Source organism: Macrobrachium nipponense, chromosome 7 (assembly GCF_015104395.2).
Source record: "Macrobrachium nipponense isolate FS-2020 chromosome 7, ASM1510439v2, whole genome shotgun sequence".
Lineage (NCBI taxonomy): Eukaryota > Metazoa > Arthropoda > Malacostraca > Decapoda > Palaemonidae > Macrobrachium > Macrobrachium nipponense.
The window spans coordinates 94890480-94914658 of NC_061109.1; the positions used below are offsets into that span (position 1 = coordinate 94890480).

General features: G+C 38.0%; 1 protein-coding gene across 6 annotated transcripts in view; it reads left to right on the forward strand.

Annotated features, from left to right (window-relative positions):
* Window positions 1-24179, forward strand: part of LOC135217354 (cytokine receptor-like) — a 219596-nt gene that overhangs the window by 190673 nt on the left and 4744 nt on the right. For all 6 annotated transcript variants that reach the window (XM_064253188.1, XM_064253192.1, XM_064253193.1 and 3 more), the window contains 5 exons: window positions 17101-17188; window positions 19006-19063; window positions 19474-19617; window positions 22512-22679; window positions 24048-24149. In XM_064253188.1, coding sequence (XP_064109258.1) covers window positions 17101-17188; window positions 19006-19063; window positions 19474-19617; window positions 22512-22679; window positions 24048-24149 — 560 coding nt within the window. The remainder of the gene's footprint in view (window positions 1-17100; window positions 17189-19005; window positions 19064-19473; window positions 19618-22511; window positions 22680-24047; window positions 24150-24179) is intronic.

Genomic DNA, 24179 nt, shown 5'->3' on the forward strand with positions numbered 1-24179 from the left:
TACTTCTTTTCCTGTGTTAGTAAAATCTGTAACATCTTTTGTTATGTTAGTAAAATCTATTACTTCTTTTAGAAGATATTTCAGTAATTAAACACAAACCGTGCCGATGTCAACCGTACTTGGACATTGTTCATGTTTTCCGTAGAAAGAAAGTGTAAGTGTGGTCTCTCTCTCTCTCTCTCTCTCTCTCTCTGAGCAAGGAGGACAAACACGTAGATGATCTAGACAATATCTATCGCTGCGCCATAAATTTATTGTTCCGGTCTCGGTTGTAGAGTTCAGTGCGTTCTCAGAACTTTACCTCCGTGAGTGATGTGCGAGTAAGCACGCATTAGTCTATGCCTGCCTCTTCACTACGAAGTTGAGGAACCTAATACCACGGCTACTAAGAAAACTAACGAACTCATCGATTATATATATATATATATATATATATATATATATATATATATATATATATATATATATATATATAAGCTACCCATGCTTGAGGAAGCGACTGGATGCCCATTGCCTAAGCTGCTTGCCTTACCAGCGAGTAGAACCGAGTTCGATCCTTGACCAAGACGAACCCTTTGTTGACCTAACGACGTATGACTTATGAACCTGATAATAGGAAGACTGTAGTGGGTCGAGAAAGAAACTTTAAACTGTAAGGTTATATATATATAATATATATATATATATATATATTATATATATATATATATATATAATATGTATATGTGTTTGTATGTATATGTATCATATATCTGTGTGTGATTGTGTGAATGTACCATGTATGTATGTATAATTCTTTGTGTACTAACGTCTTCGCTACGTAGGAAAGTATAGTCAAGCCAAAGTTCTCACTGATTGTGGTCTTCTCTCTGAAAGTTCATCCTAGAATTAGTTACATCTTACATATATGAAGTGTAATAATTGAGGGATTTGAAGTATTGTTATAGGCCTAGTTCACTTACTGAAGAATGGTCTGTGCGGCATCCACATGCATGATATCGCCATCCTGATTGTCGTGAGGGTAAAGAATTCTGAGGTCTATGAGCCCCAAAGAGAGGAAGGGTCCTCCGACAGCTATTTCAGTCCATTAACGAAGCCCGTTCTTAAGCTTAATACCGTAAAGAGGTTGAAGCCCATTCTGCGAACTCGCCGAACGCCCAGTTCCCCGAAAGAATTCCAAGGTCGGATGTACCGAATCGCGATTGGTCGCCTTCAAGTTTCTGCAGTCCATCTGATTGACTCTCTCTCTCTCTCTCTCTCTCTCTCTCTCTCTCTCTCTCTCTCTCTCTCTCTCTCTCTCTCTGATTATTCTCCTTTGTTACTACTCTTGGTTTGTTGCCCTTTCTTGTGTCTTAGTTTGTGATCAAAGGTGGGTTTGATGAGTGATGTTGGTCATCGATCTGTTCTCTAAATTTGGTTAGAGTTTCTTCTCCAGAGGAAATTCACATCGACTTGCATGGCTTGGAAATGAAAATGAATACTTTTTATGTGTATATATGTATGTATATATGCACATATATATTTCTCATTTATGTTATTGTTATCGAAGACTAGACTTCAAAATTATTATCGTCATTTTTTTTCGTGGGGCGGGGCACGTCCCCGGGTGAATCCCCCCCACGATCCGCTGGTGCTTGGATATCATGGTAACCGACACGAGTGCTTAAGGGGCTTTGCTTTTTGTGACACCACAAAGAAAACTTTGGAAGATTCGCAGGTGATAAGATGCTGTCATTTTTTGTGAGGTGTGAATGTAACTGTCAGATTAATATCTTCTTTCCCACCGTTATCCCTACTCAAAGGGGTCGGTTGCCTGATGCGCCTTACCATTCAACATCAGGCATGGTTTATTATTTGGCAAAGAGGTTTTTGCGACCACAGTTATTGGCGGTAGGCCTCGCCTTTGACTAAAAAGTCCAAGGAAGCAGTTTCCACAGTTATTGGCGGTGGGCCTAGCCTTTTAATAAAAAGTAAGACTGCAAGGTAGCATCTGCCCTTTTAGTCGCCTTTTACGACACGCAGGACCTACGGTGGTAGTATTCTTACACCCCTACCACAGGGTGGTACTGCCAGAATTATATATTAGATGATAATGGGTACAAGATTGTAGGCCATGTGTCACACGAATATTCTGTATTAATACAGAAATCCTTCAGTTATTTGCTCAGTTTCTGGTTATTTGCAGGCCTTTAAACAGCGTGTAAGGCGTGCATAAAGGTGTGTGTGTGTGCGCGCGAGAGAGAGTTCGTGTGAGGGATGGTATGGGGGAGGGGACATCATTAGCTCGTATACTTATTATAACAACTCAGAATATATTAGTATCTCGTTTCGTTGGCCATCGTTCTTCGTGAGAGCGCCACGTTCCATTTGTTCAACAATTGTACTTGGGAGATAATGTTGTACCCCTAGCCCATTGCCTACTGACTTCTGTCGCATTTTTCAAGGATTCTAGATTTTTTTTTTTTTTTTTTTTTTTTGGCAATCGGAGTCAAAATTGAAGTTTGGCATACATTTGCATCGGTAGAGGAAACACCGTTTAGTTTTCTGTAATAGAAAACTATTGAGATGGCTTTGCCTGTCCGTCCGCGCTTTTCTATCCACATTCAGATCTTGAAAACTACTGGGGCTAGAGGATTGCAAATTGATATGTGGATCATCCACCCTCTCATCAAACATACTCAATTGTAGCCCTGTAGCCTTTTAAGTTTATTTAAGGTTGAAGTTGGCCATAAGCTTTCCTCTGACAACGATATAGGAGAGTCCACCACCGGGCCGTGATTAAAGTTTCATGGGCCGTGGCTCATACAGCATTATACCGAGACCACCGAAAAATCTATCTATCTTCGGTGGCCATGATTATACGTTGTACAGAATACTCGGTTGCGCCATTACTTGTTTGAAATCAGTTACAACACAATTAACCGTTATTATAGTACTTTGAACTGGATATACCGACAAAAGCATGAGAGTCTGCTAGTGTTAAATACACACATTTTACCTTTTCCGGTAATGTTTATTTATAGGTATTTGTGATTTGCTGCTACTGTGTGATATACGTAGATAGGATATTGAGAAATGTCTTTTGTCTGGTGTTACACTTTGTATGTTACATTGGTAACATTGTGCCTTTCGTGTGTTACCAGACCCATCAGAAGATTGTGTCAAGCTTAATTTCAGTCTCTCTTCAAAGCTGTCACTAAAGCTATATCATTTATCATGAGCAAACCATTCAGAAGGTAGTGCAAGGAAGCCTAAAAGTACTTAAGATTAAAACCGATAAGCTATTAGTATAAGCCTTGAAAAATAAGGAGACTAGTTTCCAGGGAGGCTTAGATCTATCTCAGTGGTTGTGGAGTTAGCTGAGGTAGCGAAACTTACAATGTTGTTGACTCAGCGAAGACAAACATTTAGGTGAAAGTTTTAAGAAAATTGGCAAGCTAATCCTCGCACATTTTTTAAACGTAAAAAGCGTGTTGTATATTATTTTTTTGTATTTGTTTTAGAAGTTCACGAGCATCTTCCGTTTCTTTTGTGATTGTTTCTTAAACAATTCCAGCAGTTAATTCAGTCCGTCAGTACTTCTGTTTTAATAATCTTTTGCTTGCATAGAAAAAAGATCGGAGAAGTTCATGTTATTAAACACATTCCCATTTATTCTTTTCATACGTATATATATATATATATATATATATATATATATATATATATATATATATATATATATATATATATATATATATATATATATATAATACTATATATATATATAATTATGAAGTTCGATAGATAGGCAGACTGGCAGATATTTAGGTTGCTAAGGAAATCCCAGAATCAGGGGCAGAAAATGAAAAATATAAATGAATATGGGATATCGGTATTGACAGTAGAATCTGAACTAGAAAAAACTCAGCATGCATAAAAGATAGGATGAAAAACTCAAATATTGATAACCCTATGCGGTACATTTCTGTCGACTTCATTTCCTTTTGATGTACTTTGTTTGACGTGTAAAGCATATTTACTTTCTTATATATAAACTGAAGAGGGAGGGAATCCGAAGTACTTGGTAAAACATTCTGTTTGGGATGCTTAATTTATGGAATGGTTAGGGAGGGGGAAAATCCTCACTTCCCTGAAAATAGATGTTCTGAGAAGCACCGCTGGGCCTTCTTCTTTTCCTTGTTTATTTCAAGGGAATTTCTCTCTCTCTCTCTCTCTCTCTCTCTCTCTCTCTCTCTCTCTCTCTCTCTCTCTCTCTCTGGGAAGAGAAATGGAGCGTCCTGTTATTAGCATCGTTATTTTGTGAAAGCTGGAAAGCATGTTGGGGATTCTGTTATCAAAAGATTGCGTCTGGAAGTTGCCAGAACTTGTTTCTTTCCAAACTTCTTCACAGGCTCTGTTCCCTGAAGGATTTCGCCCCTATAACAAGAATTCGAAAATCTGCATCCCGAGACCTTTTCAAGGAAATGGGTCTTAGGTAAATCTCAGTTTTCCCCTTTTCGGGGTAAGACCGGCGTGAATCTTTTTACAACTAGCTCCTTTTCAGTATCGTATATTCCCGTAGGGGGTTAATGCCGTCAGTGCATTACTAAAGGTTCTTTGCAGCGTCTCTTCGGCCCGTAGCTGCAACCCCTTTCTGTCCGTTTACTGTACCTCCTTTCATATTATATATCCTCCATCTTGCTATCCACCCTCTCTTAGCGATTATTTCATCATGCAACTGCAAAGTTTGCGTTCTGCCACCAGAAGTTGTAAACTGCAACAGTAAGAAAGAGTTTAAAAGAAACTAGACAAAATCATTAGGACACTGAATGCACAATAAAACCTGCTCCTACAGATAAATGAGCACACGATATCTCCTCGGATGGACTAACAAGTTTTTGAGACATCCTAATCCTTGTAACTCCTGTTTCGCCTTTCAAACCTACATACTCTCAATTTCCTTTCCAGCGCTGAATGTCCTCAGAGGTCCCAGTATGTTGAACCTATTAGTTAGTTTTACCAGATATTATGGATTTGCAGTAGGAGTATCGAGTCTAGTATTTCTTTTTGCGAAGAAAGGAAGGAATGTTTGTGCTGTAGCAGCTTGTAACTGAGACTTGTTGGTAATTACAGTCAATAGCATTAGATTGAAAGACTTCTAGGCACTAGATAATTCCTTTTAGTGCCCTCACTCCCGGTGGCTTGGAATGTAGGCACCAAGTGAATGTTATCCCACATGTCTTGAGTGCTGCTTTGCATCATTCCTCATAATCACAGTTTTTTTCCTTGATATCGTGTCATGTGGCAACATCGCCGCCTTCTCTCTTGAAGCCATGATGTTTATTGAAGGGTTAACTAGAATCATAATATTCGCAGTATTGGTTTATTGGATCTTTCCTAGATATTATTGACCCCCAGGGTTTTCGAGAGTCGTTGTCTAGGACTAATATTTCTTGGGGGTCGATCTCTTTAGGATATTTAGTCTTTTGTTTATGGTTTTTACGTTAGCCCCCAACAGGCTTGTACTAAGCACGCCGCAAAGGTGGATGCTTACAGGATTAAAACCCCTGGGGGTCACTACCTAGAAAAATCCGGTATATTACTTTCAAATATCTGCATTGAATCGCTTCACACTTACACTTACGTACTTAGGAAAAGAATTTTCATTCGTTTCTACACCATATTGCCTGAGTTGTAACTTGGGAAAAGAAGTTTCATTCGTTTCTACACCATATTGCCTGAGTTGTAACCTAGGACAAGAATTTTCATTCGTTTCTACACCATATTGCCTGAGTTGTAGTATTGAGTAGTGCTTATAGTTTGTTCTGTGATTCTCGCTTCATAAATCTAATTATCACAGAGCACCTTGTATAGTCGACAGTTTGTAGAGCAAAGGAGGAGTTCTTAGATGGAAAATGACCCAAATATATCTGTTATATAATTATCAATTCTGCAAATGGAGTTGATATTTAGAAGAGCAGTGATAAATTATCCCCTGTGAAATGAGAGAAGCATTTATTATGGGATTTTTTCTTTCATTCACTCAATATTAATATTAAATTTCGTCCTCAGTAAAATCTGGTCACGCACCTATATTCCAAATTCCGTGTTGACGCTGTTGACGCAAATATAATGAGAGTGAGCTTTGAAACAAGTGTAAATTATGATGAGCTTTACAAGGGGCTAAATATTTGGATCGAAATGGAAAGACAGTGTTAGGGTGGTAGTGAAGCTGAGTCTGAGAAATAAATCCACTTGCAATGTTGAGTACGGAGGGAAGAAGAAGAAGAACAAAATGGCCGAACTTGCAAGACCTCCGTTATTGTGATGTGGGTGATCACCACAAGGCGCTATTTCTTTTGTTGGCGGCTATCGTGTTTCTCCGAGCTTCACAATGGGAGGGATTTCATGGAATTGACTTTTGTAAGGCCCAAGTGGAACGGCCGGGGACATTATGATGTTACAAGGGGGGGTGGGGGTGTGTTCCCCTCCCGGCATTCTTTTGTAGGTTTCGGAATGAGAATTTGATGTGATGTGAATTCCTTAATGAAACAAAGGCACTTCACTTACAAAGAGTAATATTTCCGCGTACGAAAGACCTTTGGGGCTTGTTCTGTGATGTTTCCAAAGAAGGAGCTGGAATAAAGCTTAGCAATGCTTTTGGTAGCTGTCGCTGCAGTCTTTAGGTACTTATTTTCGTTGTCACCGGTCATTTGCCCCTTTTTATTGGCAAATGTTTGAAACATGCAACGATAGAAATGGAAAGTCAACTTTCTATCATCCACCGTGGGGCTGTTTTTGGCTATATTTGCCAGGCCATTATATCTTATCACGGCTTCCTCTATATGTCACACTGATGCTGAAGTGAAAAATATGTATTAATAACTTGGGAAGCACGACGACGCTTCAGTTTTTAGTTTTTAGACCTCGTGCTACGAAATGTCCTTTTTGCTGCAAGATGTTTCATCGGTTGATGTGGAATGTATTCATTTTCGTCTTATAGTTCTCAGTATGCTTTATAAATATATGTATGTATTTTTTACTCTCTTTCACTGGCATAAGAAAACTCAAACGTATAGTGCTCTCTCTCTCTCTCTCCTCTCGGCACTCTCCTCTCTCTCATCGTCTCTCTCTCTCTCTCTCTCTCTCTCTCTCTCTCTCTCTCTCTCTCTCTCTCTCTCTCCAGTTGGATTGTCCTAGATTAAATTCGTACGTAGTGTATATAGTCTATTAAAATCGTTTGCTTTTCCGCGAAAAGCGCCGGACCTTTGATGTTTCCGATTACATTTTCCGAAAAATGACGGTGGCATAATCATTAAAGCTAGTTTTGTTTTGATAGAAAGGAATCAATGTAAGCTACTGGAATGGACAGGAAGCGTTTATTCACCTCCATAACCTACAAAAAGTAATACTACGCAGAGGAGGCCGCCAGATTTTTACTTTGATGATGCAACTCCTTTCGAGTTTTCGTCTGAATCAGAATCATTTTGCAATAGCAAACACTGTAACGTATTATTATTTTCATTATTATTATTATTATTATTATTTTGAGTGATACAGAGGGCACACCCCCTGGCATGTGTTATCCAATTGGCCCTTTTTACGAAGCCTGCATGCTGATTGGTGGACGTAGTATGTTAGGGAGGAGCTGCTGTTGTTAATGCTCGGCAATTGGCTCTTCTAGGAACAGTTGCATTTTGATTGGTCGTAATGGCAAGCTGGGCGGTGCGATCGCTTTTTTTTTTTTTTTTTTTTTTTTTTTCCAAAGGAGAAAAGGGGGTTGGGGGTGAGGAATTGTAGCATAAGTCAGCGTGAATTGCAAATACATCTTTATTACAGATGTGTGTGTTTGTGTTTGTGTGTGTGTGTAACAAGAGCGAGAAAGAGGTCTTGGTGTCCTTGGCAGAATTGTACACTTCCGAAATTCTATTTTAAGTATTGGATTTCGCCAGAACTACGAACGCTTTAATAAAAGACAGTAACAGAAAGTAGCCGAGAATTGGTGACAATGTCAGAGAGGTTTCTATAGAATTAAGTTCCGTTTTCATTGACTTTCACGCCAACAGTAATTTGTAGCTATTTACTTCCTTTTCTCTGAATTATGTTAGGGAAGGTTTCTTTTAGAGGGTCGTACGTACGATGTTACGCTCTCTCTCTCTCTCTCTCTCTCTCTCTCTCTCTCTCTCTCTCTCTCTCTCATCGGAAGCTCATTGTCGCTGCTGAATTTAACTCGGCCTCCAGCGGATCCTGTCAATTCATCCATCTTGATCAAAGCTGAAACTTGCCTGACTTTGTCGAACTCAGTTCCGCCTGGCAGTTTTGCGTTATCGTTTCGTCCCCTTTTCCAGTCATGACAAATGAAGCCCCGAGAGTAGACATATATTTTGAGGTTTATAGGACTCGCCCAGACGCACATACACACATACACATTAACTATATAGTATACGCCTGAACAAGAACCATTTCACATTGACGTGCTCAGGATTTTGAGGAGTTTGACTAAGGCCACTTCAAAAGTCGCCCCCTCCCCCAACCCTACCCTCCTCATGGTCTGGTGCCTAGAACTGGGGGCGCTCTTCCTCTTGCCTTGTCCTAAACCACTTAGCATAGTTGACCCACAAAGGACCCCCGATGAAATTCTCTTGAATTAATGCCGGGCTTCCTGCTGTGATTTGTCCCGTACACCATTTGATGATCCGGTAACAGCTGGGACGAGAGCAGCCATTCATCCGATTCCTGGTATCCCATCTGCCGGTTTTTATGGAGGATGGCGTGTTGTCATAGGCGCATTTGTATGGCCTGTTACCAGATGGTTAATTGAACCCCCCCCCCCCCCCCCCCTCCCCCCCCCCCCCCCCCCTCTCCTCTCTCTCTCTCTCTCTCTCTCTCTCTCTGGTGTGTCTGAATGAAGGCTTCAGTTATTCAACAGGAAAAGGTCATCATTAAGTCAGCGTATTCGAAGGTGTGGCCACTTTCAAACTGCGTTCGGTTTTTCAACATTGATGTTAGATAGGACGCATGACGTCCTGGCGGATATATTTGCGAAAGGTGCAACTTCCGTCATTAAGGTCGTTCGCTTCTGTAACAGTTATCTTTTTTTTTTCCTCTTCTTTTTTTAATAGTTAATACGGTATAAGTTTTTAACAACGTGCACTGCTTGCTTTTTCATTTTGTCAAGATAGCTGTCTGAAGCAAACAAGCAACATCTGACCATATATATATATATATATATATATATATATATATATATATTAATATTATATACAAAAAGTTAAGTATTCTTAGTTTAACCAGACCAGACACTGAGCTGGTTAACAGCTCTCCTAGGGCTAGGCCCGAAGGATTAGATATTTTTTCGTGGCTACGAACCAATAATGATTACCTAGCAACGGAACCTACAGCTTATCGTGGGATCCGAAACCACATTAAATCGAGAAATTAATTTCTAATTACCAGAAACAGATTACGCTGATCCCATATATATATATATATATATATATATATATATATATATATATATATATAGATATATATATATATATATATATATATATTATATATATGTGTGTGTGTGTGTGTGTGTGTATATATATATATATATATATACCTATATATATATATATATATATATATATATATATATATATATTTATATATACGTATATAGTTAGAGAGGAGGGAGAGAGGAAGGAGAGAGAAATGATCTGCGATATACATAAAGAATCGTCAAGCAGAATACACGGCATGATGACCTTTCAGAGTTTGTCAATTTAAGATTTCCGCGTAAATTCCGCTCAAACTGCGGCCTCAGCCGCAGCGAGGGGGGAGGGGGGGGGGAGAGCGAGGAAAGAGGGAGGACGAAGGAAGGCATATTTATGTGTGTGACCACCATCACTATGATTTCCATTTTACTCGGAATTTTCTTATAAAAACAGCGAGGAAAGAATAAGCTGTTGTCATGCAAACCCCGCGACAAAGAGGGTGGCACACGCACGGGCACTACGAAAGTGGGCGGGTTGTTGCAATGCCCGTGATGATAACCCGCTTTTGAAAAATACTCTCAAGGACTGCCGTGAAAACTATGTCGTTCATCTGTTTCATTATTATTGTAGCCTCGGAAGATGAAGTTCAGCGAGGCCATGCGTCAGCCTCCTGGCGATGTAGGTCGAATGAGCTGCTCCTCTCAAACCCCCTTTTGCAGATTTCATGTTAAATGAGATTAGCGTGGTCGTTAATATCGTGGAAAGTGGTGTTTTCTTTGTTTGTGTTTATACAAATGTGCGCGTCTAAATATGTCTTTCCCTGGGGTTATTGGTGCCTCTTCGTCTCCTGTTTGTTGTTGTTGTAAAGTCAAATGTTTTTGAGTTCCTTGTGCAATTATTCCATTCGATTTGTTCATGCTAAGTGAAACTTATGCTTCGCTTTTATTTTTTATATGTGAATAAGAGAAACTGCCACATTCGGCCCCCCCGTCCCTCCGATGTGGAAGAAATAAAGAAATCGAAATGCCATATGAAATATCGGAATAGTGTCGATAATATCTAAATTTCTCTAAAGGTTATTGAACTATTTCGCAGTCTAAGCCTGCGATTGCTCTTTTTGCCGGCCATACTTTCAAAATTGGTCTTAATGGCACAGCTACGCTTATTCGATGAAATAAGTTTGCCACCATCATAGCCTGCAAAATTGTGACTCTCGTATCAGACAGAACTTATGCATTCTCGGGCTTGTTCTTTGGTTTGTAAATAAACTAGATGCTTTTCGTTATCCAGTGGAACAAGAAAGAGAGGGTCATAAATAGGTACAGGAAAGTGACTGATCAATGCACATGTTTCTTCATTTCAAATTTGAGAGTAATAAAATAAGTACCATTGTTTTATATGAGTGAAACATTTATTTTGTAATGTATTTTTCTATAATTACATTTGATGTTTTCATTATTATATGTAGACCTAAATACTTTGAACATCCTTTACCATAAAATACACGCTATATTAGTTTTCTTCAAGAAACAAAAGAGGTATGTGAAGAACCAGATGTTTTGGAAACACTTCATTTTATGAAGAGGAGATAGTGTGATTTATCTATTTTCCCGAATTCCTTTTACGGGAAAAGAGCGAGGATGAGGTAGATGTGACCCTTTTTAAGAAGCAGCAGTCTCAGTAACCTCAGCTGTCACTTCAGTAATGTGACTTCCCCAAAGTCTTTGGAATATTACGCGCTCGTGTCATTTCAAATGTCTGCCATTTTGTAAGCTAATTATCCTCTTATCGTACACTTTTATTTCGAAGACTTGCAGTAAGGAAAGAAGACATCCAAACTTAGGGTTTGCTTTGAGGTTTTATTTCCTTCCTTCTCTTTCGGGAGGGATTGTGTTGCATGGAAAACGAAAAAGATTGCACTTCTCTTTCATAAGAGATTATGTTGCATGCTAAAGATAGGAGTGATTCTACTATTTTTCTGTTTATTGAGGATGTACAGAGAGAGAGAGAGAGAGAGAGAGAGAGAGAGAGAGAGAGAGAGAGAGAGAGGAGGGGGAAGAGAAGCAAGAAGGACAGGGGCAGCTTCATTGGATAGGATTACCTCCGAAAGAGCTCCCGAGAATTCATCTTAGCGGCTTGAATGTCGTTTCCTTGAATGATGACAAAAAGCGCACAGGGGTTTTTAGAAAGGGTTGGTCGGGGCTCGGCGAAGGAGAGACATAATAAAGCCGTCAGGATGACATCATGGCCACGTACAATGGAGACGTTCTCGAGAGCCCAATCTCTTTCTTTGGTTCCTATCACCTTTCGTCCCAGTACCCAGTGTACTTTTCTTTCCATCCGTGTGCCTCTTTGTAACTATCCCTTCTCAATCCAGGGCCGGGCCAGTGCCCCCTGACAGTTCCCCCCTCCCCCTCTTTTTTTTATTTTTATTTTTTAGGAGCTTTGACTTTTCGTTTCTCGGATCTTTCGCCTCCCACAGAGATTAAGATAAGTGTGGAGGGTGTTGAGGAAAGAGATAGAGAAGGAGGTTTTCATTGTGAGCTCTGTTTGCCCCTTCACGGTAGGCATCCAGCGTCCGAGAACTCCCGCATTTCTTGGATCCTTCCCCCCCTCAACAATGAACAATGAAAGCGATGGCGTCGGCTGTGTTTGTTGATTCGGAGGGCAAAATGTTGGCCATTCTTGGGATTCGCGGAGGATGGAGGGGATTTCTTCACCTGAAGGGGGCTGTGCGTACCACCGCTGTCTGTTGTTATGAGCTGTTGCGCATCGCATCGCGTCTTTGTTTGCGACTGCGTTTTCTCAGCATTGACCTGCGCCTTTGTTCGCGAGTTCTTGGAGTTCCAATAGCTCTCCAATGCCATCGTCGCTCCGTGGTGGTCGCCTTTTTTAAGTTTTCTTCTTTACTATTGTCTATTATTTATTCTCTTGTAAGGAAGTTCTAACTAATGTGAATTTCCTGTCATTATAATTAAGTGGATGGCAGCTGTTATCTTCACATCCTCGTCGATATCTAGTCCATTCGTATATTGTTTTATTATAATATATATATATATATAATATATATATATATATATATTAATCTATATATATATATATATATATATATATATATATATATATATATATAAAATATATATATATATATATATATATATATATGGGTATATATATTATATTATATATATATATATTTATATATATATATAGTATATTCTGTTATATATTTATTTTATTATATATCCTTCAACTAGTTTTCAAGAGACGGTTCACTGATGAAACCGAAGTCAGTTTTTCGGTGCTGTATGGGCAATTTTATAAATGGGAGATTTGTTAACACATTAGTCATCTAATCATCTAATGAATTGTTTAACACATCTCTAATATTACTCTGCCCCCCCCCCCCCCCCCCCTTTTTTTTTTTTTTTCCCTTCCCAACCCAGTTTCCCTTTATTTCTCGCCATCGAACTATTTCTGTAAAGTTGGTTCGTTACTTGATTATATTTAGCCTACTGCTTGTTCAACATCGGCGAAACATTAATTTGATTTATGTTAATTGCTTTATAATTCAATCATTTATCGTTGTTCAACATTTAAAATCTCAAGAATGCTTAACAGTATTCTCTCCGATATGTCAGTCGGAGGTTTACATCGTTTTTCCAAGAATTTGTTCAACTGGAGAATTTGCCGGATTGGTTGTTACTGAGCTTCTGAATTGGGAGGATTCTTGGAAAATGTTTAGTCGCTTATTATACGGTTCATTTGGTTTCTTAATAGTGTTCCCGTCTCTCTCTCTCTCTCTCTCTCTCTCTCTCTCTCTATGTGTGTGTGTGTATGTGTGCGCGCGCGCGCGTGCATGTGTGTGTTTGCGCTCACGTTCCAGTGCGTGAGAGAGCGGAAGAAAGTTACGGAGCTAAAAGTTACAACAATTAGCTCTTTAGTATCGTTGTTAATTTACAAGTAAGACGTTGGTGTGCCGAATGTACCACAAAAAAAAAAAAAAATAAAAATAAATAAATAAAAAGACCAGGTCTTAACGTCACTGGAAATTATCCATCGAGAGCTTTGTGATTAAGATTCGCAGCCAGCAACCTGGATGATGTTCTTTCTAGGTGTCTTCCTGATTGACTAAATATCGTTTTGTTGATACCCGAGCCAGGACGGCTTTGATCCGCTGCAGACAATAGGTTGCGTGCCCTTTGAAGATAGTGATCAAAGGCTCTCCCTTATTCTCGGTTATCAAAGGAGACAAAACATTCAACCTCGAAGTAAACGCCTATTGTCAATAAATATCTCTGATTAGGCGTTGCTAGGCTCTCTCTCTCTCTCTCTCTCTCTCTCTCTCTCTCTCTCTCTCTCTCTCTCTCTCTCTCTCTCGAAATCATTATAATCCTGATATCAAAAATGCCGGAAACAGAGGACGCTAAGTAATTCACGGAATTATTTACATAACGCCATTAAACATCTGCCAGACTTCCACGAACGGACGTAATCTGTAGAACAATTTTCTCCTATTTCGTGTGGTATTCTCATAGAACATCGTAATATAAATATATACACTTATATATGCAAGCGATATATATTAGGTATATACGTATGCGTGCGTGCGGGTGTGTGTGCGTTCTTTGTCCCATGAAAACTTCAATTCTCCGAAGTTCTCTTCCGTTGTGTGACTGTCGGTGGCTTTTGATTTTAACGCCTGGTTGGAGGTTGACAGCAAATTGAACCATATGCGAATTTATAGCCCTCCGATGAGTGGTTGATGAGCCTGGCTGGATAAAGGAGCCTGCTGACTTCCAGGGGGCAGTCGCTGAATAGTTCAGGGCTTGGGCAGACCGTGTTTCATTTTTGCACTTGCCTTTCGAGGGAGACACGAGACTGGCCCTATAATCTTCTCTCCGTTCAGAAATGAAAGAAAGGATTCGGTGGATGTGTGCATAGCATGGAAGAAAAAAAAATCATCAACTCGGTAACAGAAACCATTTTTCTTTGGAAGAGGAGTGAACTAGCTTAGCTGACCCAGGGAAAGCGAAGGGATCTGTCAATCGGTGTCTGCGTCTCTATAATACAAATTATACTATGGATAGCTTAATATTCAGCTTTCGAAGACCTGACAGTGACTGCACAAATGATCTATAGACACAATCCATGTGATCAAGTAGGCCTACCATATTCCAGAGGTCAGTCGTGGGTTTGGTATAAAGTTCTGTGGACACATTTCCTGTCAAATTCATTGCGCCTATTATCGGTCTGGGCAGTGAACTATGTACTTGGGTATTTGTTCATTGCTTTGGGATACACAGAGTAGATGGGCATGGTAATAGCAACCACCTCCAACATGTAGTGCCATCAGTGCACCTCATGCGGTGCACTGTAGGCATTACTTAAGGTTCTTTGCAACGTTCCTTCGGTGTCCTAGCTGCAACCATTTTCTTTCCTTTTACTGTAAATCCTTTCATATACTTCTTCCATCTAACTTTCCACCCTCTCCTGACAATTGATGCATTGTGCAATTGCGAGGTTTGCCTCCTGTTACGCCTTTTAGACCTTTTAATGTCAATTTCCGTCTCAGCGCTGAATGACCGCATAGACCCCAGTGCTTGGTCTTTGGTCTAATCTCTATATTCAGTCCAATCCAACATGTTTGGTGAATCTGTACAAGAAGCCTCCCAACCTCGTAGGAGGTTCTTAGGAGAATCCGGTAGCAACAGTCATTGTTGCAATAATTTTCAAACTGATGAGTTAAGGATGAACAAATGTGCAGAAATCTTATGGGGCAGCTGCAGTTGTGTATACCGACAACGAAGCCTCATGTCGACCCACCGCTTGCAAGCAATGCCGCGCACTTTCCGTGCGCTCTTGTGTGCTTCCGGGGTTTCTGAGACATTTCCGTTCCTCATTTTTTTTTTCACCCACCTAGTCGAAGAATCTTCGGTCTCCTCATCCGACTTTATTAAAACTCCCTAATTAAAGCTACGGTTGCTCCTCTCTACAGATAACCCCTAATACCATGCATCCTCAACACTCCTCGCACTGCACCTGTATCCGTTGCATCACTGTGTATAATATGTGTGTGTGTGTGTGTGTGCGCCTGTGTATGTATGTACGTATATATATATATATATAATATATATATATATATATATATATATATATATATATATGCGTGTGTTTGCCTGTGTATATATGTAAATATATATATATATATATATATATATATATATATATATATATATTTATATATATATATATATATATATATATATAAAGGCAAAAGCCCCGAAATAAAGTGAAACAATGGAGTGCTGCTGCGAGGCCTTTCGACTTCTTGTCCTTTACCAAGCTTAGTAAAGAGCAAGAAGTCATAAGGCGTTGCAGCGGTACTCCAATGTATCACTTTCCTTCGTGGCTTTTGCCTCTATTTATATATTCATCACGTTCCAAATTTTCGTGATTCAGTTATATATATTTATACATATATATTATATATTTATATATTTATATAATGTTTCTGCGTGATGTAATTCTCCGTGTCTCGTCTTCGGGTAGTTTGCATGAAATATATCTTTACATGAATTACAATTAAAACAAGACTGCGGAATAACCACAAACCACCGACAAGGCAGAGTAATCATTTCCAACACACAAGTTTTCGTAAAAAATCGAGACAACTATTTGCATGATAGCGCTAACTGACAGACAAAAGGCTGAGAAGAACAGATAAACAAATCAAGCAGTAAACATAACCACCATCACCTTGGCTGAGGTAGCAGTTGTACCTGTTTGGTCAGTTCCCTATTTTTAAGAAATTATTTTAGATAATTCCTTATTTTAAGATATTATTTTCACACATTTCCGTCCTTTAAGAAATTGTATTTAGACATTTCCTTCTTTTAAGAAATTATTTAGTATAAGTCATTATTTTAAGAAAATTATTACGTATAAGTCATTCTCGTAAGAAATTATCTCGTAAAAGTCATTCTTTTTAAGAAATCATTTTTTGATAAGGCATTCTTTTAAGAAATGGTTTTTTGATAAGTCATTCTTTTAAGAAATGATTCTGGAACTCAACAACGCGACAGTGTCATAAACTATCGTACACCAGACCCGTACCTAGAGTTTTATATGGAGGGGGGTCGTTTTTCCCAAAACTGGATCTTTTCTTCTATAAGTGTCATTGCATATAATAGGTATATACAAGATGAAATACTTGAAAATGTTATTTTAGTTATATCGAGAAGAAAAATTGAGTATGCGGTCTATGCCCTTCTACCCGATTAGATGTTATTCAAAGTACTACTGACTTTGGTTAACAGAATTTTACTTATAATGTTGAAAGTTTGCACTGAAATTCAGGAATATTTCTTCACTTTTATTGATTGATTCATTTATTATATTAATGATAACATGCATATTACTTTATTTGTCGTTATGTTATATACTTTGACTTAACAAAAAACAATAATTATTTATTACTTTGTAAGTATAGTTCAATGAAAAGGATAGTCACAGAAAATATGGACTTCCAGAAATTTGGGGCGGGGGTAGCCTTTCGACACCCCATTCCCCCTCGGTACAGGGCTGCACACCGAGCAATGGTTGACCTTGCTCACCTTCTTCTCTTTTTCTGCAGGTGTCCATTGGTGGATCGTCGTGACCATCGTCGCTGTCGCCAGCCTTATTGTCATCATTATTCTCGTTGTCGGTCGATACAGTTGGGAGTAAGTATTAGTGGCACAAGTTTTATACATTCTTTTCTTAATAAGACATTCATTATTCCCATCATCTATCAGCGTCGTCTAATTAAATCCTTTACTGTAACTGGTTAAGATCTCTTGTGCAAAGGACAACTTTTTGACGAGAACATTTACCAGTGTTGAGACTGTATATTAATCCATGCAGAAGTTGATCTTCATTGCCAGAAGTGTGTATCATTGTTTTAGACAGCTCACTGCCATATTAGGTTTCGAGTCATCTGTAGTAGCTTTCAGAGTCAGGTTTGTGAATTATTTTGCGCGCAGACTTGCTAATGTAAACTTGTTTCCGTTTCTCAAACTAATTACTACACTGAATCGTTGGATAATATAGAGAAGTATTTTGGGCAGAATCTTACTGCGGTCTGAATTCGAGCGAGTAGCTCATCTTCGTAACTTTCAAAGGTTTTAGCATTAACTCATTAAATAGTACAAGGTTGGTTATGTATAAGTTAGACATATACCATAAGTTTAAATAGAGTTTGATTCCAGAAAACACTATAGTAAATTGTGAAGCTTTTGGTGTTCTATTGCATCTTGATAGTGATCTTAAAACGAGTTTCCAATCCAGTGATATATTGATATTCCTCAAGAAGCTTACAATACCATTTTTAAATTTTTCTTATGATATGTTGGCTGTTTGATAAAACTGCATGGCAGCGATGTATGAACAACAGTGAATCGGGAATTGTTTGCGCAAGTTCGAGTGTGGCCGTCCAGAAATAGCTGTGGTCCGTGTAGGTAAATATTTAGGCGAAGAGAGCATGTGGCCGCATTTCCGGGAGTGCGCATACAGCAGCTCTCTTAGGAACATAGGCAGGAGAATCAGGAACATAATTCTCCCTCGACGTTTTCCCGATAGAGCCAACGGTGGCCAAGTTTTGTTTAAGGATCAGTTCTTTAAAAGGAGAACTTTGGACGACAGGGAGGAGAAGCATCTAAACTATTCGAAATTTGTATATGTTCTCATGTTTTTTGTTTTCGGTTCTCCTTTGGTTTTGATACTTGTGCCTTGTAATTCTCTGTTTGAAAGAGGGAGCGAATATAATCCCAGAAAGATGATTAAATACATACTGTGAAAATTTCTTGATTTTGGTGGATTTACAAAGCGATAAGTGTGTATATATATTTTTTAATTGGATGTTTCATTCCCGTCAGGAAAAGAGTTCGTATCTTAATGGTAATGCTTTGAACCATGACTAACAGCAGAGAAAAAGATCATTCTTAACATTATTATTATTAAAAGAACGCTTTTACCCATATATGTAAATGCATTCAAGTAACGACCAGAAAACTCTTGTCCACCAGGGGTTTGAAGGTTGTTGATTGAGTCAAAGAGTTTATATAATTTCCTTCTTCTGCGGCGTATGTTAAAATATAAATGCTCTACTACGCTATAATTGTTATCGTAGTACTCTGCTTTCTGTGTAAGAAAAAAAGTTAGCGTCAGTCCCTTCGACCTCCCCCCTCCCCCCGACGGATGGCCCCCAAACCTCCGATGTCCCAATGGCATCGCGGGTCTAGCTCAGGTTACGGTCTTGCTTTTAACTTTGCTGTTGTACCCGGAAGCTATTAGACATGACATGCTCCGAAAATAGAAGCACGAGATAGGAACACGAGCATATGAAAAGGATATTTGGTTTTGTCGAGATTTTAAAGGAAATATAGCCCCGCGGTATTGTCAGATGACGTGTAATAATTAGCCAAGCAGTTTGTAGTCAAGCAGGTTTTTCCTCTGCCAGTGCTCTAACAATTACCTTTTTCTTTTTCTTCTTATCTTGCAGTATGATCAAACAGTTCCTCGTGGAGTTGAAGCTGAAGCCAGTTCTACCTCCCGGATTCGTAAGTGTCAACAATCAGACAAAAACAGTTCCATGGTAGTTGTTGGATGTTTGCAAATGACAAAAATCCCGGTTAGCGGGCTCTTACGCAAGAATCTTGCCACTTCATGTAACAATTCAAACTTGGCAAAGGTTGTTATTCGTATTTGGATATACTATGTCTGTGCTGTACCAGTGAAATTCATGGCCTCGCCGACTCTTTATTTTTAAATCCTCATTGTGTTGGCCCGGCATGTTGACCTCATTTGGAGGAACAAAATATTTTCTGTTACCCAACGCCAGAGTAATTATGTTTTGTTTCATCTGCCGGGACAGACTTTCGAAACATGACTTTCTTTTTAGTTAACTTCATGTTTTCACGAGATAATTTCAACGAGATCGGTTTTTTTTTTATTATTTTTTCTCGTACAGGAGGACACGGAACCTCGTCCGCGGTCTAAAAACAGCTGCTATAAAGAGATCTGGACTCCAGCTCGTGATAGCATCAGCCACGAAAAGCAGAAAGCGCCTTGTTCGGGATTGCAGGACGAAACGACAGAACCCGAATGCGAGGATGTAAGTTTTCCCAGTTTTTTCCAAATTACTATTTAGTGTACGTCATGTTTTGGACTTTACGATATCTGTATTTCTTTATTGTGTAGAGAGAGAGAGAGAGAGAGAGAGAGAGAGACGAGATGAGAGAATAGAAGAGAGGAGAGAGAGAGAGAGAGGAAATAACAAAATTCAATGATAGAACATTATGCGGTTTGTTAGGTAGAAGACCTGGTCTATTGCTATACAAGAATATTTAAATAAAATGCCCTACCTTCATATATGTATAGGCCTACGTTTATTTATGGAGTACATGTTAGTATTTACACATTCTTCAGGTTTGTTATTGCACTCATTATTAACATATATATATCTATATATATACGTATATATATACGTGTGTGTGATATATATATATATATATATATATATATATATATATATATATATATATATATATATATATATATATATATTATATATATATATATATATATATATATATATATATATATATATATATATATATATATATATATATGCATACACACACACACACACACACATATATATATATATATATATATATATATATATATATATATATATATGTGTGTGTGTGTGTGTGTGTGTGTGTGTTTTGTGTTGTGTATGTGTATGTGTGGGTAGTATGTAAAAATAGACTTACGTATATCATACTTTTCTTTATCCTTGTGCATTTAAACAATAAGAACATCTTATTTTTATGTGCTAGTTCTATTTGGGATTGACAGAAAAAGGAAATGGTCTTAGTCCAAGAAAGTCCGGAAGTGCATGAATCGAGAAAAAATTGAATCATGTGTTCAGAAAAACTACTTACATGAGATTGGATGTGATTTACCCAAGTTTCCTGTAAATTATTTTTAAATAATAGACCATATATTCGATAACTAGAATGTCAAATTCTACTGCCTCAGTTAGATTACGTAGAATGACACTTTGAGATGAATATAGTCATGTTAACATTTTGTCTTCACGGGAATAATCTACCAGCATGTATTACCTGCATCTTTGTTCATAGATTAGAGAGGATTTATTCATATATTTTATGCGTGCTTGATGTCTTCTCCAATCAGTTACTGTCAAGAAAACTTAGTTTTATGAATGATTAGTGTTCGTTATGTTCTTTGTGTTCGGCAGTCTCTGATTAGTTTATGACTAGTGGTCTCACTGTTTGTTCTTATTTGTTTGTGAGTGTGCTTTGACTGTATTAGCGAGTTACTTCAATTGTGATCATAATCTCTTGCATCAGGCACTCTAGATCTTTCCTTGGTCTTCTTTTCCTTATGTTTATTTGTCTTTAGTTAACCTTTTGATGTTTGCATTCGTTTTAGCGACTCATGAAACATGATTTGTGGAAGGATTGAATTTCTCTTTCGGTGTTTTGTAGCTTTTTTCCTGTTTTGGGTTAAGAGTCATATTTGATTTATGACTTATGCAACTGTAGTGTTTTGTGTTTTGTCTTTTTTAGTCATGATTCTGGTACTTAAGGCAATCTTAGGTTATACGAATCTTTGTTTGATCTCTCTTCCATACGTAGGTGGATTTCTTGTTTTTTTGGGGGGTAAATATAATTTCCTTGCAAAATTGATGTTTACAGTCAACATTTATTTTAAAAGGCATTTATTACAGACTGGTAAGGCTGGCAGATCAAGGTTCTGTTTGTGTAAAAGTTTATATTAATTATTATATTTGAAACGACATCACAAGGAATTTCCTCTTAGAAATAACTGGTTTCATCTGAAACGTTGTTGCCTTAAGTACATATTATCTATTTCGTAGATATTTTTCATATGAATTCACATAAATGAGCACAGAGAGTATTGCATTTGAATAAGGAAAAAATTGTGTTAAGTGAAAGCATTTTATTTATTGCAAATTGCATTATGATCTTTTCTGTCTTTTTTTCTCATATGGAAGACAATTCTTGTAAGTTTTTCTTGGAGTGTATATACCATCACATTTCAGCTTAGCATGCAAAGGGCCCTCTAGTTTGGGCACTGCCAAGAGTTGCTCACCACATCTACTCTTTTCACTTACTGTTCTGTATGACTCGGCTTGTTTCAATCTTGGTCTTATTTCTGCAATGACTGCACAGCAATCACTTATCTGCAAACAAGATTTGATTTATATTTATGTTTAAAGCATAATCAACCTCATCTTTGTTATACGTACATTTATAAAAGGGAATATATTTAGTATCTTGCACCCAGGAGCTACAAATCTCTGCACACTCATAGCTGCTTAGGCATGAAACACCATTTAGAAAAGTATTCCTTCTCCATAATTTGCCAAAACTGTGTATGTTTATGAGAAATATTGTGTTCACGAATTGTATAACTGATTCCTGAACAACAATCTTAGAACATTATAAGCAGTGTCACATCATTAATATAGGTGCAAATGGAACGAATTTCTATTGATTGAAATCTTTTACGGTACAGTATATATAATGCAGTTGACAATGCTGCAAAGTTAATGACCTGGGGTTCGTGCATTCGGTCACAATCAACTTTAAAAGCAGGAGAAGTTCTATAAATATTGCACTTTTTTGCATGCCGGGTATATTTTGTTTGTAACAAAGCTGTTCGTGGCTTCTGAGAAACTGAACCTAATTAAGGATGTAATCACGTGGTTACATATACTTGCAAAAGATATGAACATATTTTTTTATTCAAGGAAAATCACCAGGCTTCTGATTCCAATCAAGTTATTCAGTAGTAAGTGAACTTCACTTATTTTCACCGAAGCCATAAAAGCCATTACTGTTAGTTCACTTTGGAAAAAACGATATTCGTTTGCCTGCTGATGCCAGCTATGTATATCATTCATGCAAACTGGAGTCATTACTTTCAATATTAACCAATAATATCTTGCAGTTGATTCCTCCGGGCGGAGAGCGTACCCAACGAAATCTGTCAGGTGACTCGGGGACATCCGAAACTGATCCAGGTGACTCTTCTGGGTGTTCAACGGGTGGTGAGTCAGACTCATCGTCAGCTACTGATCGCCATCATCCGTCTTCTGATTCTGGCACAGTTCAGGAGGTAATTAAACACCTAGTATATTTCATGTTTGGAAGTGATTTTGTAATTTACAACCAAACTGGAAACTCTGGTCTATAAGCAGTGGTTCTCAACCAAGGGAAAATTTCCTCCTCTGAGGTTTGGTGGGGGAAGGAATTGTGACCATAGATTAGCAGGCTCAAACTGGCTCTAGGACCACACAAATTGCATTGTGCATCAGTCTGCACGACTGAGAGGTCACACTGGTCTTTCTCTCCGCGAGCTTGTGTTTGTGCTAGTATTTCGTTGCATATTATTTAGAATGCACCTTTTGAGACAGGCAATTTGTAAAAGGGGGAGAAGGGCGAATGACTTTCAGACATATGGTGAAAAGGTGCATGGGCCAAAGAAGTCTGAGAACCATTGGTGTATAGTATACACAGACCTGATTTTTGTCCTGCAAATTAATAAGAGCTGGTTTTATTTTCCCTTTATTGTCAGATAAATATTGTTCAGATACTTTTTTTTTTCCTTATAGAAAATTAAAATATTTAAGGAGAATTTTGGAAATACTAAAATTTAAAACTGCGATACAGTAATTGAAACATTTAAGCGGAAATTCATCATGCTGTTTATACACCAATTAGATAACCTTATGATGACTAACTTTGGTGTTTTGAGAATATTTAGTAAACCGCACATATTTGTGACTCTGAATTGGTCATAGTTTCTGAAGAATCCATCCCCGGTGAATAGTAAAGGTATGACTTATATTAATTTGCCAGACTGTAAAACATTTGCTAAAATTATTCCTTGATCAAAGGATGAGTGCATTTTCAGCATAATCAACGGCAATAACTTATTCTCTTGACTAGCAATAATAAATGGTTCAATAAACGTTCTTTTATTTTTTAAGGGAAAAAATCATTATAGTAATGTACTGAAAAACTTTCATCAACACTTGCATTTGAACATTCATTTGAACACAAAATATTAATTTTAGTTAAAAATGTTTAGTAAAGTAAACATTCCAAGTGTTAACATTTCAAGTTTACAAAATCTTTTGAGATTATATGATAATTGGAGGTAAGATTCTTGATTTGCAAGTAGCAATCACAAGAGATGCAAATATATGTACTTGTCCCTCCAAGATAGGTATTGCTGCGGGATTCAACTACCTCGCTAAAATGTGAAAAATAAAAACTTAGTTCTTTCCCTGAGCAATTTTATACACACTGTACCATAACTGAGCAAGTGGAAAGGTATTACCTGATAATTATTGCCTTGTCTGAAGTTTAAGTATGGTCTAACAACTCTTTTTATTATTGAGTGTTATTTTTTACTTGATTCGAAAATTTAATCTTTTGTGTATCTGTTGACTTAATATGCAAATACTACATTCATTTACAGGAAACAGGATTCCATTTGGATAGAAGTAAATGGGTTGGATCTGGCTCGTTGCGACTCCGTACACCTGGACCACCATATGTTCGTCAAGGACTGCCAGATGGGGTAAATAATTTCTAACTATTGAATTGTTGT